The sequence below is a fragment of the Amphibalanus amphitrite genome, unplaced genomic scaffold (assembly GCF_019059575.1).
Source record: "Amphibalanus amphitrite isolate SeventyFive unplaced genomic scaffold, NRLGWU_Aamphi_draft 000372F_arrow, whole genome shotgun sequence".
In the NCBI taxonomy this organism is placed as follows: domain Eukaryota; kingdom Metazoa; phylum Arthropoda; class Thecostraca; order Balanomorpha; family Balanidae; genus Amphibalanus; species Amphibalanus amphitrite.
Window position 1 is genome coordinate 316170 of NW_024881866.1, and position 15727 is coordinate 331896.

Consider the following 15727-nt stretch of genomic DNA (forward strand, 5'->3'; position numbering starts at 1 on the left):
GTGTTATTACGAGCGAGCGAGCGCAGCGAGCGAAGCGAGTCTTTTCAATATAACGGAAAAATCTCAGTATGAGCGGCCCGGCCCGGCCCGGCCCGGCCTGTAACGCTTTTAAGAGGCTTATATCTCTGCAACCGCTGGACCGATTGGCCTGCGGTCTTTTTTGCTGGGTAGCCCCATCCCTTCTACCCCGTAATTGACTACTTTTGATACATCTCAGTGACCGTCGTGGCACGTGCCACGTGAAAAGTCAAGGGTGTTCAAGCTGTTTTGCAAAAGTAGTGATTTTGAGAGGCTCATATCTCAGCAGCCGCTTGGGCGATTGACTTGCGGTAATTTTTATAGGGTAGCTGCATCCTTTCTACCAAAAATAGGATACTCTTGATGCTTGTGGGTCACCCCCAGTGCGCGTGCAAAATACAACAATAAGAGGTGTCAAATTTGTTCCCATTTTAATAACTCGGTTATTACTGGGGCGATTTCGCTGAAACTTGGCATACAGGTAGGCACCCACCAGGCAATGCATTCCCATGTGTTGCGGTTAAGGTGCTACTGCACGTGCGCACGTGCAGGGGGCGCTTCCAGATCTCGAGAACGGCTGGGACGATTGCGCTCAAATTTGGTACACGGTTGGAGACCGGTTAGTAGGGTGCCGTGCAAAAGTCAGTTTGGACCCCGTTTGCACGTGCGCACGTGCAGAATGCTGCTTCCAGATCTCAGGAACGGCTGGGCCGATTGCGTTCAAATTTGGTACACCGCTAGCGACCGGTTAGAAGGGTGCTTTGCGCAAGCCCGTTGGAAGTACCCTATCGCCCTTCCGCACGTGCAGGGCTCACTATCTCGCTCGCTCGTTCTTCGCCCAAAAGGCGTTTTACTGGTTTGTATAGGACGCCGCTACATGCATGGCATGTCGGCTCCTGAGCCTTTCTGGCTGTCACCATGACATGATGACGCTCAAGAGTGCCGCAACGCGGTGGAACTACATCACAGACACAAACATTAGTGCATCGAGGAGACGCGCCGGTTTATATTATCTGTAATTGTGTAATTGTCTAGCTGTAATTATGTCCGATTTTTTAGTTAAGTGACTCGGCCTAAATGATATTAAAGGAACCCTCCCACCTTAAAAAAGTTAATGAATTGGGATGAAAGTGATGTCGCTCGGTTCAGAAAGAGCGAAAACGAATATCTGCCAAATTTCACCGAAAAATATTCACCGGTTTTCAAGATATTAGACTTTTACTTTTGTTTACTTTTTGGGATCTCCCTTGTTTCTAGCGACTTAATTTGGAAGCAATGATTTGGCAGCATTAGCGTCGCCACGGGGGGCAAGCGGGGCAGCTTGCCCCCCCCCCATCCTCGGACCGGGCACCCCCTGAGATCGATACAGATCCGATGAGATTTTGGAGTCGGGAAAATGGGGTTACTTTTCTGAGAATGCCTGTGAGCGTGAGGCCAGACTCGGTTGGAGCGTGCAGTTCAAACCAGAGTCTGACTCGCAGTCGCCAAAATCTTCAAGACTCCGAGTCCAGACTCGGAAATGTCAATGCTGTGATTCATTCAATGTTCCTAGTTCGTTCTTTATTACATTTTACAGCTGATTTTCATAAGTTTTGGAGTGCTGACACAATTTTCGTTCAAAGCGTGAAACGAAATCTTCGGCGCCTTTCTCAACTCTCGTCAAATGTCTACGAAAGGCTCAAGTACCGTACAAGTGTCGCAGGGCTCATGAGCTTGCTTTAAACAAAGGCTCCTAAGGAGCTCCACTGAGCCCTAAAGAAGCTTTCAGAGGGCCCAAACCGGCTTCTGAGAGTCCCACTGGTGTCCATGTTCTCTGAGGGCCCATACAGGGATCTTTGAGCCTTCGAACATTTCTGAGAACCTTAACTGGCCTCTGATAGTTCAGCCAAACTTTTGAGGCGACAGACTTTGCTAACCCCAAGCCGGCATCTGAGGGGTCACAGCTCACGTGTCCCTCTGAGGTCCGCAACACATGTTTATTATGTCCCTACGTAGGGTCCTTAGGGATTTGACACAGACCCCGATGGTTCACACTGTTATCCGAGGGCTACAAGCTCACCCTGGGCCTAGTCGCTTAGCGCCCGCCGCCCACACTGGCTTCTGAGGACCCCACCTTGGGCTCGGAAAGCCCTAAACACCACGTACACGTAAATATTTGAGGTGACCCACGCCGATCTCCGGGATCCTAAGCATGCTTCTGAGAGTCAGTACTGACCCTGAGTGGCCTGAAATGGCCTGGAAGTCCCAAACCTATCTCTAAGGGATCCCTTGCCGCCATGCCGTGCGTAACTTTTGGTTCCGTTTAAAGGTAGTGTGCCACCTTTGAAAGATTTCCCATTTTATTTTTCCTAGGATAAGAAGCTTCTGTTTTTACCTAATATAGCAAAAAAATCAAAAATGGGCCTGGAATAGTGCCTTTTTCGCCTAAAAGTTTATCGGTTTTTCGATATGTATAACAACTGTAGTGGGCTCACCTGCAAACAGGCGTCGGCCAAGCGTCGGCAACAATCGCGAATGCGGCGCACATGTGACAATAAGCAAAGGTCATTATAGTATTACGACCATACGACGTACGGGAATGAGTTATCAGCTGTCTAATCGTAGACAACACAATGTCGAGCCTTAAACTGTAAGCCTGTATTGATATTGTTTCTTTTATTTGGCTGTCGAACATTATTTATGGTTTAAAATATGATTTTATGTAAAATAATTGATATGAAAAAGCCGTCTCATAAGTTATAACCCCATTTCACCACACGCAAGTGGCAGAAATGACATGATCAGCTGACGCATTTTTCTTGGCCGAAGTCAGAGCGCGCAGCCCGACGCACCACCACCGCACCACAAAGTATGAGCAGAAGCCGCGCCCAAAGCCAGGGCCCCGGTAACGTGAGGTAGCCGAGTCGGGGCAGCGTGCGCTGACCCAAGCCGGGGCCGCAGCTTTGGGCGCGGTCTACCGCATCCCCGCGGGCAGCCCCGGGCTATCACATGACACCGGGAGGACGCGCGGCTCCGGCTTGGATCAGCGCACGCTGCCCTGACTCGGCTACCTCACGTTACCGGGGCCCTGGCTTTGGGCGCGGTCTACCGCACCACCTAACAGGCGTGTTCGAAACCGCAGGAGCTGATGATGAACGGGTTTATCGAAACTTGATTGGATGAGCATATCGGTAATAGCGATTTCAGTGTGTGCATTTATTGTTCATAGTGGTGTGAAATGTGGTTGGGGTACGACCGACAACCCGTCGGGGCGAATTTCGCACTGGGGTACTCAAAATTTGAAGAATTTAAGACGTTTCCATGAGTTTTGAAGGTATGGATAAGTTCTAAAAATCCGGTTCTCCTTATCTGGGCCATTAACTCCATACGGTCCAGGAAAGCTGGCACACTACCTTTAACAGTTTTTGTTCGCGTTTGCAGCGCTTCCCTTCACACGAAAAAACGAGAAACTTTTGTTCACACTCGAGTGAACAAAGCAGGGGCATTCCACGTCAAATCAAACACCGAAATCCGTCATCCCCTTCGATTTTTCTGAAAATTTGTAGGCAGACTGGGCATGGTTCAAAACTGTGTTACGTATAATATTTTCGAAATTTGATAACGTATCGCTGAGATATAGGTCATCGAATATAGCGAAAAATGCCACACATCAATTTTTTAAATGGCTATAACTCTGGTTCCTTTTCTGGTATCAAAATGATATTAACAGGGTCTTATAGGCAATTGATAAGGCTTTGATTTTTAATTGTAAAATTAAATTGAAGTGACCTTGAAATGCATTTGACCTTGAATCAAAACAGAAAAATTTAAATAGCAAAAAACACGTCACCTTCGATCTGGGTAATTTTTACATATTATGTACGTCACAATGTTCTTAACCATCTGTGAAAAAATTGGAGTGGGCCATTCATAACTTTCGCGGCAAACGCCGTTTTCATGCATCAACATCACGCAACCGCGCGTGACCTTGAAAGACAGAGTCAAGACATGCTTGCTTGTGTACACTTTCTGAAATGAATGATTGCTGATTAGTGATATCCCAAACTCTGCGAGAATGGAAATGCATAGTCATCGTAGTCAAGCATTCACGTTCCATAGTAAAAGTGTCTCAGGCAAACGGTATTTTGCGGTGAATTTTGAGCCGTGTGGAAATGCATCATGAAGTAAATTCAACGAAAACATTATCACGCAACGATGTCTTCACGTCTTTTGATCTTCATTATAGGAAAGAACATACATTTTTTAGTATGTATGGAGAATTTCTAGTTAATCCAATAATAAATATGGCAGTTAGAGGCCTGCTAAGAGTAACGTCGCCGGCTGAGGCGGGCTCGGCCGATGCGGGAAACGCAGCAATCACAATTTTGTGTTTACACGTTCATATTTCAATTGTTTACCAACTGATTTTCAAAATTCTTTCACCATACGATTGCCTGTACATTTCTTAGTCTTCTCACAAAATTTGACGCGAATCGAACGTAATCAGCGGCAGGGAGCGCGATGTAAAGACGGAACCGTTCCGTTCCGTCCCGGCACAGTCTACAATTCAGGCGGCGCGTAGCGGTCGGCGCCGGCTGCCGAGTCGCCGCGTCGCTGCGGCGACAGGATGTTCACTTTACACCGCTATTACTAGAACAGTTGTGAACCGATTTTCTTATTGCTTGCACGATGAGATGTCCAATTCAATTCTTGACAGGTAGCCATAATTAATTTCGCATTAATCTTATGAGATATTGGCGAAAAACAGGAGGGGTGGGCGAAATTCGCTCTTCCCCCTCCACTGCGCGTGCTAACATACGTTTGCATATGTGCAATTTTCTTCAAAACTTATGAATGGCCCACTCTAATTTTTTCACAGGTTGTTAAGAATATGGTAGGCAATAAAATATATGAAAATTAGCCAAATCGAAGGTGACGTGTTTTTTGCTATTTCAATATTTGTGCTTAAGAACAGAGTTAAGCAAATTTCAAGGTCATATATTTAAGTAGGAACAATTCTAAACAAATGCTTAAGAAATTACCTAAAAAGTAAGGTTTATTTCATTCAAATCAAACAAGTACAACCAAAGTTATGGTCGTTCAAAAATATAAAGATGCAACATTTTGTAAAAATTTGATGCCCTATATTTAGAAGACCTGTGGTCAGAATGTGCAAAAAACATCAATGTAATATCCGGGGCCACACAGGAACTCGCTCACAAATTTATAATGAAATCGCTGACGGTAAGGTGCAAAACAACCGATTTTTGTTCGATTTGACGTGGAATGCCCCAGCACTTCTTCTCACTGGGGCAAAGATGAATTACTTCCGATTCACACTTCCGACATTCACTCTCCGCCGAATGCCCAACTTAGCTACGATCGGCGGCTGGGAGTCCTATGCATTTCACGTAAAACCTCTGCATGCATGCGTTAATGGAGGTTTTAGCAGGGTGATCCGATTAAATGGAGCTTTTTCACCTTTTCTGGGTAATGCTCATGAGCGTCGAGCTTCTGCACAGGGGCCCTCTGCAGTGCGTCGGCAATCGCAGCCACTATATACTATAATTCTACCAGTCGTTTTTTTGTCATGAAATTTCAAAATTTCGAATTTTTCTGTAAAAAAATTACATGTCATAGCTAGAAGGAAACCTTTGTCACCATCGGATTCCTCGCACCATTGCGCGTCGAATGATATGTAAAACGAGTGAGTTAAGACTGGGGAAAGGCAAGTTTTAACACAAAAGCTGATTTTGCCCCCCCCCCCAAACCGAAAATCTCTGGCGACGCCTATGTTTGGCAGCCTTGAAGTGCGGCAGATGTTGCGCGCAAAGCAGCGTATACCACCACGTGTTAACGATGGTTTTAGTCAATCGTTAGATCTCCGCTGACGTCACAAATTCTAAGGGGGCATTCCAATGCATTAGCTCATTAGAATCCGAAAACTGCAAGTTTGAAATTCCATATCTCCGAATTAAAGCATTTTTCGATGTTGTGAGTTGGTTGTGAGTGCCCAAACCGGTATTTGCAGGCCATGGCCACCAATTTGGCTATCTCAACTCAAAACTAATGTTAAGGTGGGATGGTCACTCTAAGTGGTAGGGGAAGATGGGGGAACACCGACCCCCTTAACCTTTTAGGGTCTAGTCACATAATTTATGGTCACATGGTTAATCTCTTAGTTTCATATGATTGTCGCATTAATTTTACATACATACCTATCACCCAATTGTGTTCTTGTAATTTCGTTCATAATTGAATTATTCCACATTTAGTAAAAGTCTACATTTTTTCGGGGTAACACCGCCCATTGGGTAACATCGCCCGAGCTCAGCAGGCAACGAAATTTGCAGATTGCTGAACTATTAAGTTTTCCTTCTTATCGTAAATTTTGAGGCGCTTCAGTATATTAAAAAAATGCAGTGGGAATAATTTCATTATATTCCGGGTACAATGTAGTACAGATTTATAAAAGTAGACGACTTAAAGCCCCAAAATTTCATTTTCTCGAAATTTGTCTATATCCTCTAAAAAGAAAGCATAGCAACAACGTTCTTTCTTTATGTGAAATGCGTCACTTCTGGGTCAGGTATTACAATGTGCTATTAAATACCAAAGTGGGCGGTGTTACCCAAGGGTCTGCATTTTTCTACAAAATCCTTCAACATGGCAGTACGACAAAAATGGCGCTCGAGCAGAAGCATGAAACGTTTGAATAAGTCCTAATATTGTCTGTCAAAGAAGATAAGTTTGCTTCTGCTGATTTTGCTAGAAAAAGTATAAAACGTATTCACAAATCATAAAATTAGGAATTTCTCGCAAATTACCTGAAACAATGCGGTGCACTGCTCATACCTGCACTTCTGCTGACGTCACGCTGCCAAAAGACAGTCAGCTGTCGCCCTAGACCTTTTCATATTTTTGATATGGGGTTGGGTGGTGTTCCCCAAAGGGCAGTGTTCCCCATATTCCCCTAGCTTATTTGAACGTTTCACAAGTCAACCCTTCTAGGTACTGATGAATGATGAATGAAGTATTGTTCTAAATATGTTCTGTGGCAAGTCTGAGCGGAGGGCCCCGGCCTCTGCAGCTGAATCATTGAATTCAAAACAGCGGTGCCGGCCACGGGAAGCCAGTAACGGTTGGTAGCATTGGGCCAAATGGGCGCTCAAAAACTACTACCCCATAGGGTTTCCATGTTAAATCGACCTTTTTCAAGCGAGCCCCACACGTAAGCTTAACCCTCGCATGTGTAGGGGGGGGGGGTCGGATGGACCCCCCATGGTTTTTCGCGAATAACTCGCGTAAAAAGCGGCCGATCGCGACGAAGCGTTCAGTACCCTCACATTGATCAATTTGACACCTACCCTGAAAATTTCATGACCCTGACCCAAATGACCTTTGACCTGTGACCTCTTTTCCGAGACCATGTTTGGCCGGAATCGCGATTCTGCGTATGTCGGCTCGCATTAGCCGCGCGTTTGCAAGCTTTTCGTGGTTTCAAACGTTCAAACATGTGATTTGATGTTGCTTCCATGCATTAGGGTGGGTGTCAAGGTCACCTGAAGGTCAGGTCAGGTCATTGACCTTTGGTGACCTCGGGTGACCTCGGTTCACTTTTTCGAGCTGTACATGTTTCCAGGCTAGTTTTTGGAGCTGAATTCGAATTTAGCAACCATTTGAACATTTACGAAATAGTTTTGGTGCCTTCGTAACATGTTACGAAGCTGTCAGAGGCGGTTGACACGTATTACGAATACCCGTCACGACGCCTACTGGTTGACCTGACGTGACCTGACCCGACCTGGTCTAAATGCTTAAAGACATCATCTGTGATCAAAACTAACACGATATTCGTGATCAGCACCCCGTAACCCCTTAGCAGCCACACTTTACGACTTTCTAACAGGTCCCGATTTTCCCGACTTTTGGTCATTGATGTGGTAACTAACGGTATTACGCTGTCCTGCCCCAGTCTGTGTGTATGTGTTGTCTGTGTGGTAACTGACGGTATTACGCTGTCCTCCTGCCCCAGTCTGTGTGTATGTGTTGTCTGTGTGGTAACTGACAGTATTGCGCTGTCCTCCTGCCCCAGTCTGTGTGTATGTGCTGTCTGTGTGGTAACTGACGGTATTACGCTGTTCTCCTGCCCCAGTCTGTGTGTATGTGTTGTCTGTGTGGTAACTGACAGTATTGCGCTGTCCTCCTGCCCCAGTCTGTGTGTATGTGTTGTCTGTGTGGTAACTGACGGTATTACGCTGTTCTCCTGCCCCAGTCTGTGTGTATGTGTTGTCTGTGTGGTAACTGACAGTATTGCGCTGTCCTCCTGCCCCAGTCTGTGTGTATGTGTTGTCTGTGTGGTAACTGACGGTATTACGCTGTTCTCCTGCCCCATTCTGTGTGTATGTGTTGTCTGTGTGGTAACTGACAGTATTACGCTGTTCTCCTGCCCCAGTCTGTGTGTATGTGTTGTCTGTGTGGTAACTGACAGTATTATGCTGTCCTCCTGCCCCAGTCTGTGTGTATGTGTTGTCTGTGTGGTAACTGACAGTATTACGCTGTCCTCCTGCCCCAGTCTGTGTGTATGTGTTGTCTGTGCTACTGTTTGACGTCCGTCCCCATTTTTTGGCTCGCTTCAGGTGTTGTGGCACCTGGACATTTTTCGACGCAGCTTCCGGGATCTCAGCGGCCACGCGTGCATGCTGGACTCTTGTATCTTCTGCGCCCTCAAGGTGAGTCAGAGTCAGAAACAGAGTCAGAGTCAGGCCAGCTGGCCCAGGCACACATTCTGGAGGCTGCGGTAGGCACAGCTGGGGACGCAGAGTGACCTCTCTGCCGTCACCACTGGGCCATGACCGGCCTCCCAGTGGCCGTCACCACTGGGCCATGACCGGCCTCCCAGTGGCCGTCACCACTGGGCCATGACCGGCCTCCCAGTAGCCGTCACCACTGGGCCATGTCCGGCCTCCCAGTAGCCGTCACCACTGGGCCATGTCCGGCCTCCCAGTAGCCGTCACCACTGGGCCATGACCGGCCTCCCAGTAGCCGTCATGCACTGAAAATAAATTAACACTCGCGTGCCGGTGACACGAAAAAAGCACCAATGAGAGGCGTTTTGGTAGGGTGTAACACAACTCAACTGTGTAACTGTGGGGTGTAACGCCGAAGAATGGTGCAATTACTCGGTGTTCAAAATCAACACCGACAATTAACACCAATGCCACCTCAGACCAACCGACGCTACGGATAAATAACACCACCATTTGGTGTCAACACCCCGTGACAGAGACGTTATATCGCATACGCCACACAATGGTGTAGCTCCCAGTTCATTGATCTCTAAACGGTGTTACTAGCACCGTTACCATGGATCGGATATGGCCTTGGATTCAAGGTCAGCCGGCCGCCGGCCAGCGCGAGCGGCTGCGCGTGCACATGCGTAAATTCAAATGAACGGCGGCGTGTTCATTCGCGCTTCAGTTTGAGTCGAGTGATGCGGGGCTGTGTGGAGACTGGAGGTGGTGTGAGAATCAGGGCTGCGGAGTCGGAGTCGGAGTCGGAGTCGGTCGGAGTCGACAGTTGTGACCGGAGTCGGAGTCGGAGTCGGAGTCGCTTTTAGAAACCCGATCCGCAGTCGGAGTCGGAGTCACCGAAAATCTGTCGACTCCTCAGCCCTGCTAGGTCTGCGGAGTCGGAGTCGGGAGTTGGAGTCAGTCGGAGTCGACAATTCTGCCCGGAGTCGGAGTCGGAGTCGGAGCTGGTTTTTGAAAGCCGGAGTCGGAGTCGGAGTCGGAGTCGCCGAAAATCCATCGACTCCGCAGCCCTGTGTGAGATAAATAAGTGATAAATAAGTGTGATAAATAAGTGTGATAAATAAGTGTGATAAATAAGTGTGAGATAAATGTCTGGTCTGGTATGTTGTCAGCAGAGTCCGGTGACCACCCGTGCACTTGAGAAAGCGCCACTCACAGTTGCCGCAATTTTTGTTAATAACATTTGTTTATTGCTCGTCTCGGACGTTACAAAATAAATTGTCTTTATTTAAGGAATGCTTTGCTTTGTATGGGGTCTAGGCAAGCCACTGTATACCCATATGGACTTGTCACATAGTTCACACAGACCCATGCACACGTATATATATATATATATATATATATATATTAATTCATCGAGCTGCAGCTACACCAAACACCGGTGTATCTCCTTCACAACACCGGAAGAGGGTGTACCCAATTGGCTACTAACACCACACATTGGTGTAAGGGTATTTGTTTTGTACCCGTAAAGAAGGTGCAAATTAATGGTGTAGCACCTTTTTATGGTGTAAAGACGTCGTGTAGCACCACAAACTGGTGTACTTACAGTGATTTAACGCCATACGCCAGTGTATGTGCCTGGTGTTACACCAGGATTCAGTGTATGCTTACACCAAAGCTTGGTGTTGAAACTACACCGGTGCAGGTGCTCAAAAACGGTGGGGTGTAAACATTTCCTAAAAAGGTGTTAACACCAGGAGCGGGTGTGAATTTATTTTCAGTGCCACTGGGCCATGTCCGGCCTCCCAGTAGCCGTCACCACTGGGCCATGACCGGCCTCCCAGTAGCCGTCACCACTGGGCCATGACCGGCCTCCCAGTAGCCGTCACCACTGGGCCATGTCCGGCCTCCCAGTAGCCGTCACCACTGGGCCATGTCCGGCCTCCCAGTAGCCGTCACCACTGGGCCATGTCCGGCCCGGTGACCTGTTATGAATGGACGCGGCTCAGGGTGGCTCAGCGGTTCCAGCTACCGCTGGGAGAACGGCCGACAGTTACCAGTGACGTCACCGGAGCGTGCCGCGCCGTGACGTCACCGGGGCCCTGTTTCACCGCCCGACGCTGCGCGCGCTGCAGCGCACTGGGAGCTAAGGCATAACCTGACGTCACTCGAATGACGTTGCGTGCGATCCGTTAGATTTTGATGTATCGCGTTTGGAACAGAGGTCCTAAGGAACCAAGTACAGAGAGAAGAGAGGTTTGAGTACGAATGCTGCTAGCGTGCTGATGGTGCTGGCGCTGGGGTGCTAGCGTTTTGCGATGACGTCATAGCGTAGCGTCGGAGTGGAGTTTGTTGATATTGCCATGGAAACCCAACGCACCGACGCGAGCAGCGCTCTGCCGTGGAACACCGCCCGGGGCGGTCTGTCGGAGTCTGTCCGGGCGGTCTGTCGGAGTCTGTCCGGGCGGTCTGTCGGAGTCTGTCCGGGCGGTCTGTCGGAGTCTGTCTGGGCGGTCTGTCGGAGTCTGTCCGGGCGGTCTGTCGGAGTCTGTCCGGGCGGTCTGTCGGAGTCTGTCCGGGCGGTCTGTCGGAGTCGGTCCGGGCGGTCTGTCGGAGTCTGTCCGGGCGGTCTGTCGGAGTCTTTCCGGGCGGTCTGTCGGAGTCTGTCCGGGCGGTCTGTCGGAGTCTGTCCGGGCAGTCTGTCGGAGTCTGTCCGGGCGGTCTGTCGGAGTCTGTCCGGGCGGTCTGTCGGAGTCTGTCCGGGCGGTCTGTCGGAGTCTGTCCGGGCGGTCTGTCGGAGTCTGTCTGGGCGGTCTGTCGGAGTCTGTCCGGGCGGTCTGTCGGAGTCTGTCCGGGCGGTCTGTCGGAGTCTGTCCGGGCGGTCTGTCGGAGTCTGTCCGGGCGGTCTGTCGGAGTCTGTCTGGGCGGTCTGTCGGAGTCTGTCCGGGCGGTCTGTCGGAGTCTGTCCGGGCGGTCTGTCGGAGTCTGTCCGGGCGGTCTGTCAGAGTCTGTCCGGGCGGTCTGTCGAAGTCTGTCCGGGCGGTCTGTCGGAGTCTGTCCGGGCGGTCTGTCGGAGTCTGTCCGGGCGGTCTGTCGGAGTCTGTCCGGGCGGTCTGTCGGAGTCTGTCCGGGCGGTCTGTCGGAGTCTGTGTGGACCGGTGTGGCCTGAACTGGCAGCGTTTCGTCAGATCGACCGGCCGTGTCCGAACCGCGGGAACCCCAGACCGTGGGACATGAGCGCGCGTTAGTAACGCAGCGAGGCTGCGTTGAACGGGACCCGCCCGGCCACATGTCTGCGGCTGTCTGTCACCGCGGCGGCGGGCTGTCTGTCACCGCGGCGGCGGGCTGTCTGTCACCGCGGCGGCGGGCTGTCTGTCACCGCGGCGGCGGACTGTCTGTCACCGCGGCGGCGGGCTGTCTGTCACCGCGGCGGCGGACTGTCTGTCACCGCGGCGGCGGACTGTCTGTCACCGCGGCGGCGGACTGTCTGTCACCGCGGCTCGGGCTGTCTGTCACCGCGGCGGCGGGCTGTCTGTCACCGCGGCGCGGGCTGTCTGTCACCGCGGCGGCGGGCTGTCTGTCACCGCGGCGGCGGGCTGTCTGTCACCGCGGCGGCGGGCTGTCTGTCACCGCGGCGCGGGCTGTCTGTCACCGCGGCGGCGGGCTGTCTGTCACCGCGGCGCGGGCTGTCTGTCACCGCGGCGCGGGCTGTCTGTCACCGCGGCGGCGGGCTGTCTGTCACCGCGGCGGCGGACTGTCTGTCACCGCTGCGGCGGGCTGTCTGTCACCGCGGCGGCGGACTGTCTGTCACCGCGGCGCGGGCTGTCTGTCACCGCGGCGGCGGGCTGTCTGTCACCGCGGCGGCGGACTGTCTGTCACCGCTGCGGCGGGCTGTCTGTCACCGCGGCGGCGGACTGTCTGTCACCGCGGCGCGGGCTGTCTGTCACGCACGGCTGGCCTCAGCTCGGCGCAGTGTCCCATTTTTTTTTATTTGGGTGGGAAAGTACACCCAAAGTAGAATAAATTTCCACTCTCACCTCCTGTTTTCCAGGGTAATTTTCCTCTCCCAATTTTACCAAGAAAGAGCATCTGCATGTATGGCCAGATAGCTACATTACATGCCTACATTGAATGAATCCACCCATGCTTAGTCTGTAACCATAATTAACACTGAACAGTGGCAAATGTATCATACACCTGATATCCTTTCTCTTATTTCAGGATTACAGGCGTATGCATTAACTAGCCACAGCACAGTGATGCAAATGGGGTTCACGAGTGGCCATAAATACCAAAAAGTCAAGTTTACCAACCCGAGTAAATCGCTATATGGCTAACCAAAGAAATGTTTGGCGCATCTGAATTAACATAGTTTTCATATATTTGTCAAAACCGGCCTCGTGTATGATTGTCAGAAGTCGTGACATTTTCTATGTCGTAAAATGACTGTCAGATACTCGCAACTTCAAACGCCGCTACTCGCTAGCGTGCGTTCATTTCATACAAATGACAAAAATTATACATGCCAATGATCCCTAAAGCCTGCTGCTTCTCATGCCGGGTCACAAAAAGCCGCATCTTTTTTGGTTTGGCGGTGATCTAATCATTTGCCATTATGTTGCAATCGCAGTTTTGTACTAAGAAATATTTGTTTTCGTTTCACCTACAGCAGTTTACACAGTATGGGCCCGTTAGTGCACCATACCATATCATTCCCTAACCATTTCTGAGTCACACTGTGAAAGAATTAAGGCGCTAGTACAGGGCAGACCGGCGCTATTGAAGTTTTTGTCCGGCGCGGTCGGGTGTCGCGGTCGGGGCGGATTGGTTTCACCGCGGATCGCAACTTCGACAGACGTTTAACTTTGAACTTCTATAGTAGGTCAAATATTGACCTTAAGTCAAAAGTAATATGCTCACTCGGGAGATCTTGTCAAGGGCAATCCGTTGTTTTTTGTCGCGAGGCGCTAGGACACTTCGTTTAGTTAGGAACAGCAGAGGGATGCACCGACGAACCCCCGCTGTGGCCGCCCGCCCGCGGCGCGGCCGCCCGGGCTGCCCACCGCGCCGCGGCACCCGACCGCAACGGACGAAAACTTTAGTAGCGCCGGTCAGCCCTGTGCTAGCGTCTTCATTCTTTCACAGTGCGGCTCAGAAATGATTAGGGAATGCTATGGTATGGTGCACTAACGGGCACACACTGTGTAAACTGCTCTAGGCTAGGTGAAACGAAAGCAAACATTTTTAAATAAAAAACTGCGATTGCAACATGATGACAAATAGTTAGATCAACGCCAAACCAAAAGAGATGCGGCTTTTTGTGACCCTGCATTAGAAGCAGCAGACCTTGGTGATCATTGCCATGCATAATTTTTTGCATTTGTATGAAATGGACGCACGCTAGCGGCGTTTAAAGTTGCGAGTATCTGACAGTCATTTTACGACATAGAAAATGTCACGACTTCTGACAATCATACACGAGGCCGGTATTGACAAAAACATGAAAGTCATGTTTTTTCAGACACCCCAAACATTTGCCTGACTGGCCATATTACGATTTATTCAATTAGGTGAACTTGAAATTTGGGCCTTTTCGGTATTTATGGCCACTTGTGAGCCCCATTTGCATCACTGTGCACAGGAACGGCGCCACAGGGGGGGGGGGGGCAGCCGCCCCCCAACTCTGAACACTGGGGCCCTCTTTCAGCCAGCAGGTCAGTTATGGACGGAATACTCTCTGGCTGTGCAGAAAGAAGACTTCTGGGCAGAGCTGTAGAAATACCTAACTTCAGGAGTGAGGAATCAAGCCAAAGGGGACCTTCTCAAGGTGCCGCCGCCAAGATAAAACTTACGTGCTTTGTCCCATGTTTTTGGAAAAGGGCCCAATTTAGCAAAAAAAAGGTGAAAGAAAATCATTTATTTTGTATCTTGGGTGATTGTGGCCCTGTCCTATCTTCCCAGGCTGTAGAAAGGTCCCGGGCCAAAGAGGGCCCATACCAGCCGTGACAGGGCCCATATCAGTACTGAGAGGGCCCACAGCAGGGCCCATAACAGTACTGAGGGGGCCACCACAAGTTTTGTGAGGGCCCGTAGTGGGGGGCACTGCCGAATTTTGGTCCCATTCTTTTCATGCAACGCCCATAGGGCTAATGTTAAAATGCCAAAATCAAAGGGAGGCACGGTGCCCGGCGCCCTCCCCGTTCCGCCGCCTATGGTGAAAAATGCTATAACCTGCCGGTACTTGCAGTATCGCGTCCAGTTATCGGGGAGAGAAGGCTTCCATTTTCCACTAGGAATTAACGTGATTGGATTAAATTCGACGAATTCACTCGAAAATGGCGATAGAAAAACAGCTTTTCTGCAGAGTCTGGGCGTCACAATCAGCTGGCCATTCCATAAATGGATCGGTATTTTTGAAGAAAATTGTTAGGTATAAGATTCAATTTCATTACAATAAATAGATATTTAATTTGTGCTTACATTTTTTTTTTTGGCGCGTCTGTTTCAATCCGCCATATTTGCCAATCACTGTTTGACCTTGTATTGCTTAACTCTGCGATTTAGAGCCGCCAGTTAATTGTGCATCGAGTGAGTGTAGGCCTTGTGTGGTTAAAAACATTCTTATGTCTTATTTTTTTTCATTTGAATGCTAGGATGCATGGAAAAGATGAAGTTTTCTGATTTTATGACCATATATGGTTATCGCCCCGCCCACTCCAGCCGTTGATTGGCTGATCAATTTTTGGATCTTCGCCTCGTAGTTTCCCCAACTGAGGTGCTGCGGGACGGTGGCGGCCCGGTACAGACCACTGCGGCCGGCGGCGTCCGTGCGCCCGCGCCACTGCACTGCCAGCGCTCCCCTGCCCTGCCGGGCGTCCGTGCGCCCGCGTCACTGCACTGCCAGCGCTCCCCTGCCCTGCCCGGCGCGGCGGCCGGCCTCCCCTGCGCCCTCACCGCTGCCCGGCCGGAGTCGG

General features: G+C 50.2%; 1 protein-coding gene across 1 annotated transcript in view; it reads left to right on the forward strand.

Annotated features, from left to right (window-relative positions):
• The window catches only part of LOC122389795 (proline-rich protein 12-like), a 159508-nt gene that overhangs the window by 88867 nt on the left and 54914 nt on the right, over positions 1–15727 (forward strand). The window contains exon 3 of the mRNA XM_043382193.1: positions 8637–8729. Coding sequence (XP_043238128.1) covers positions 8637–8729 — 93 coding nt within the window. The remainder of the gene's footprint in view (positions 1–8636; positions 8730–15727) is intronic.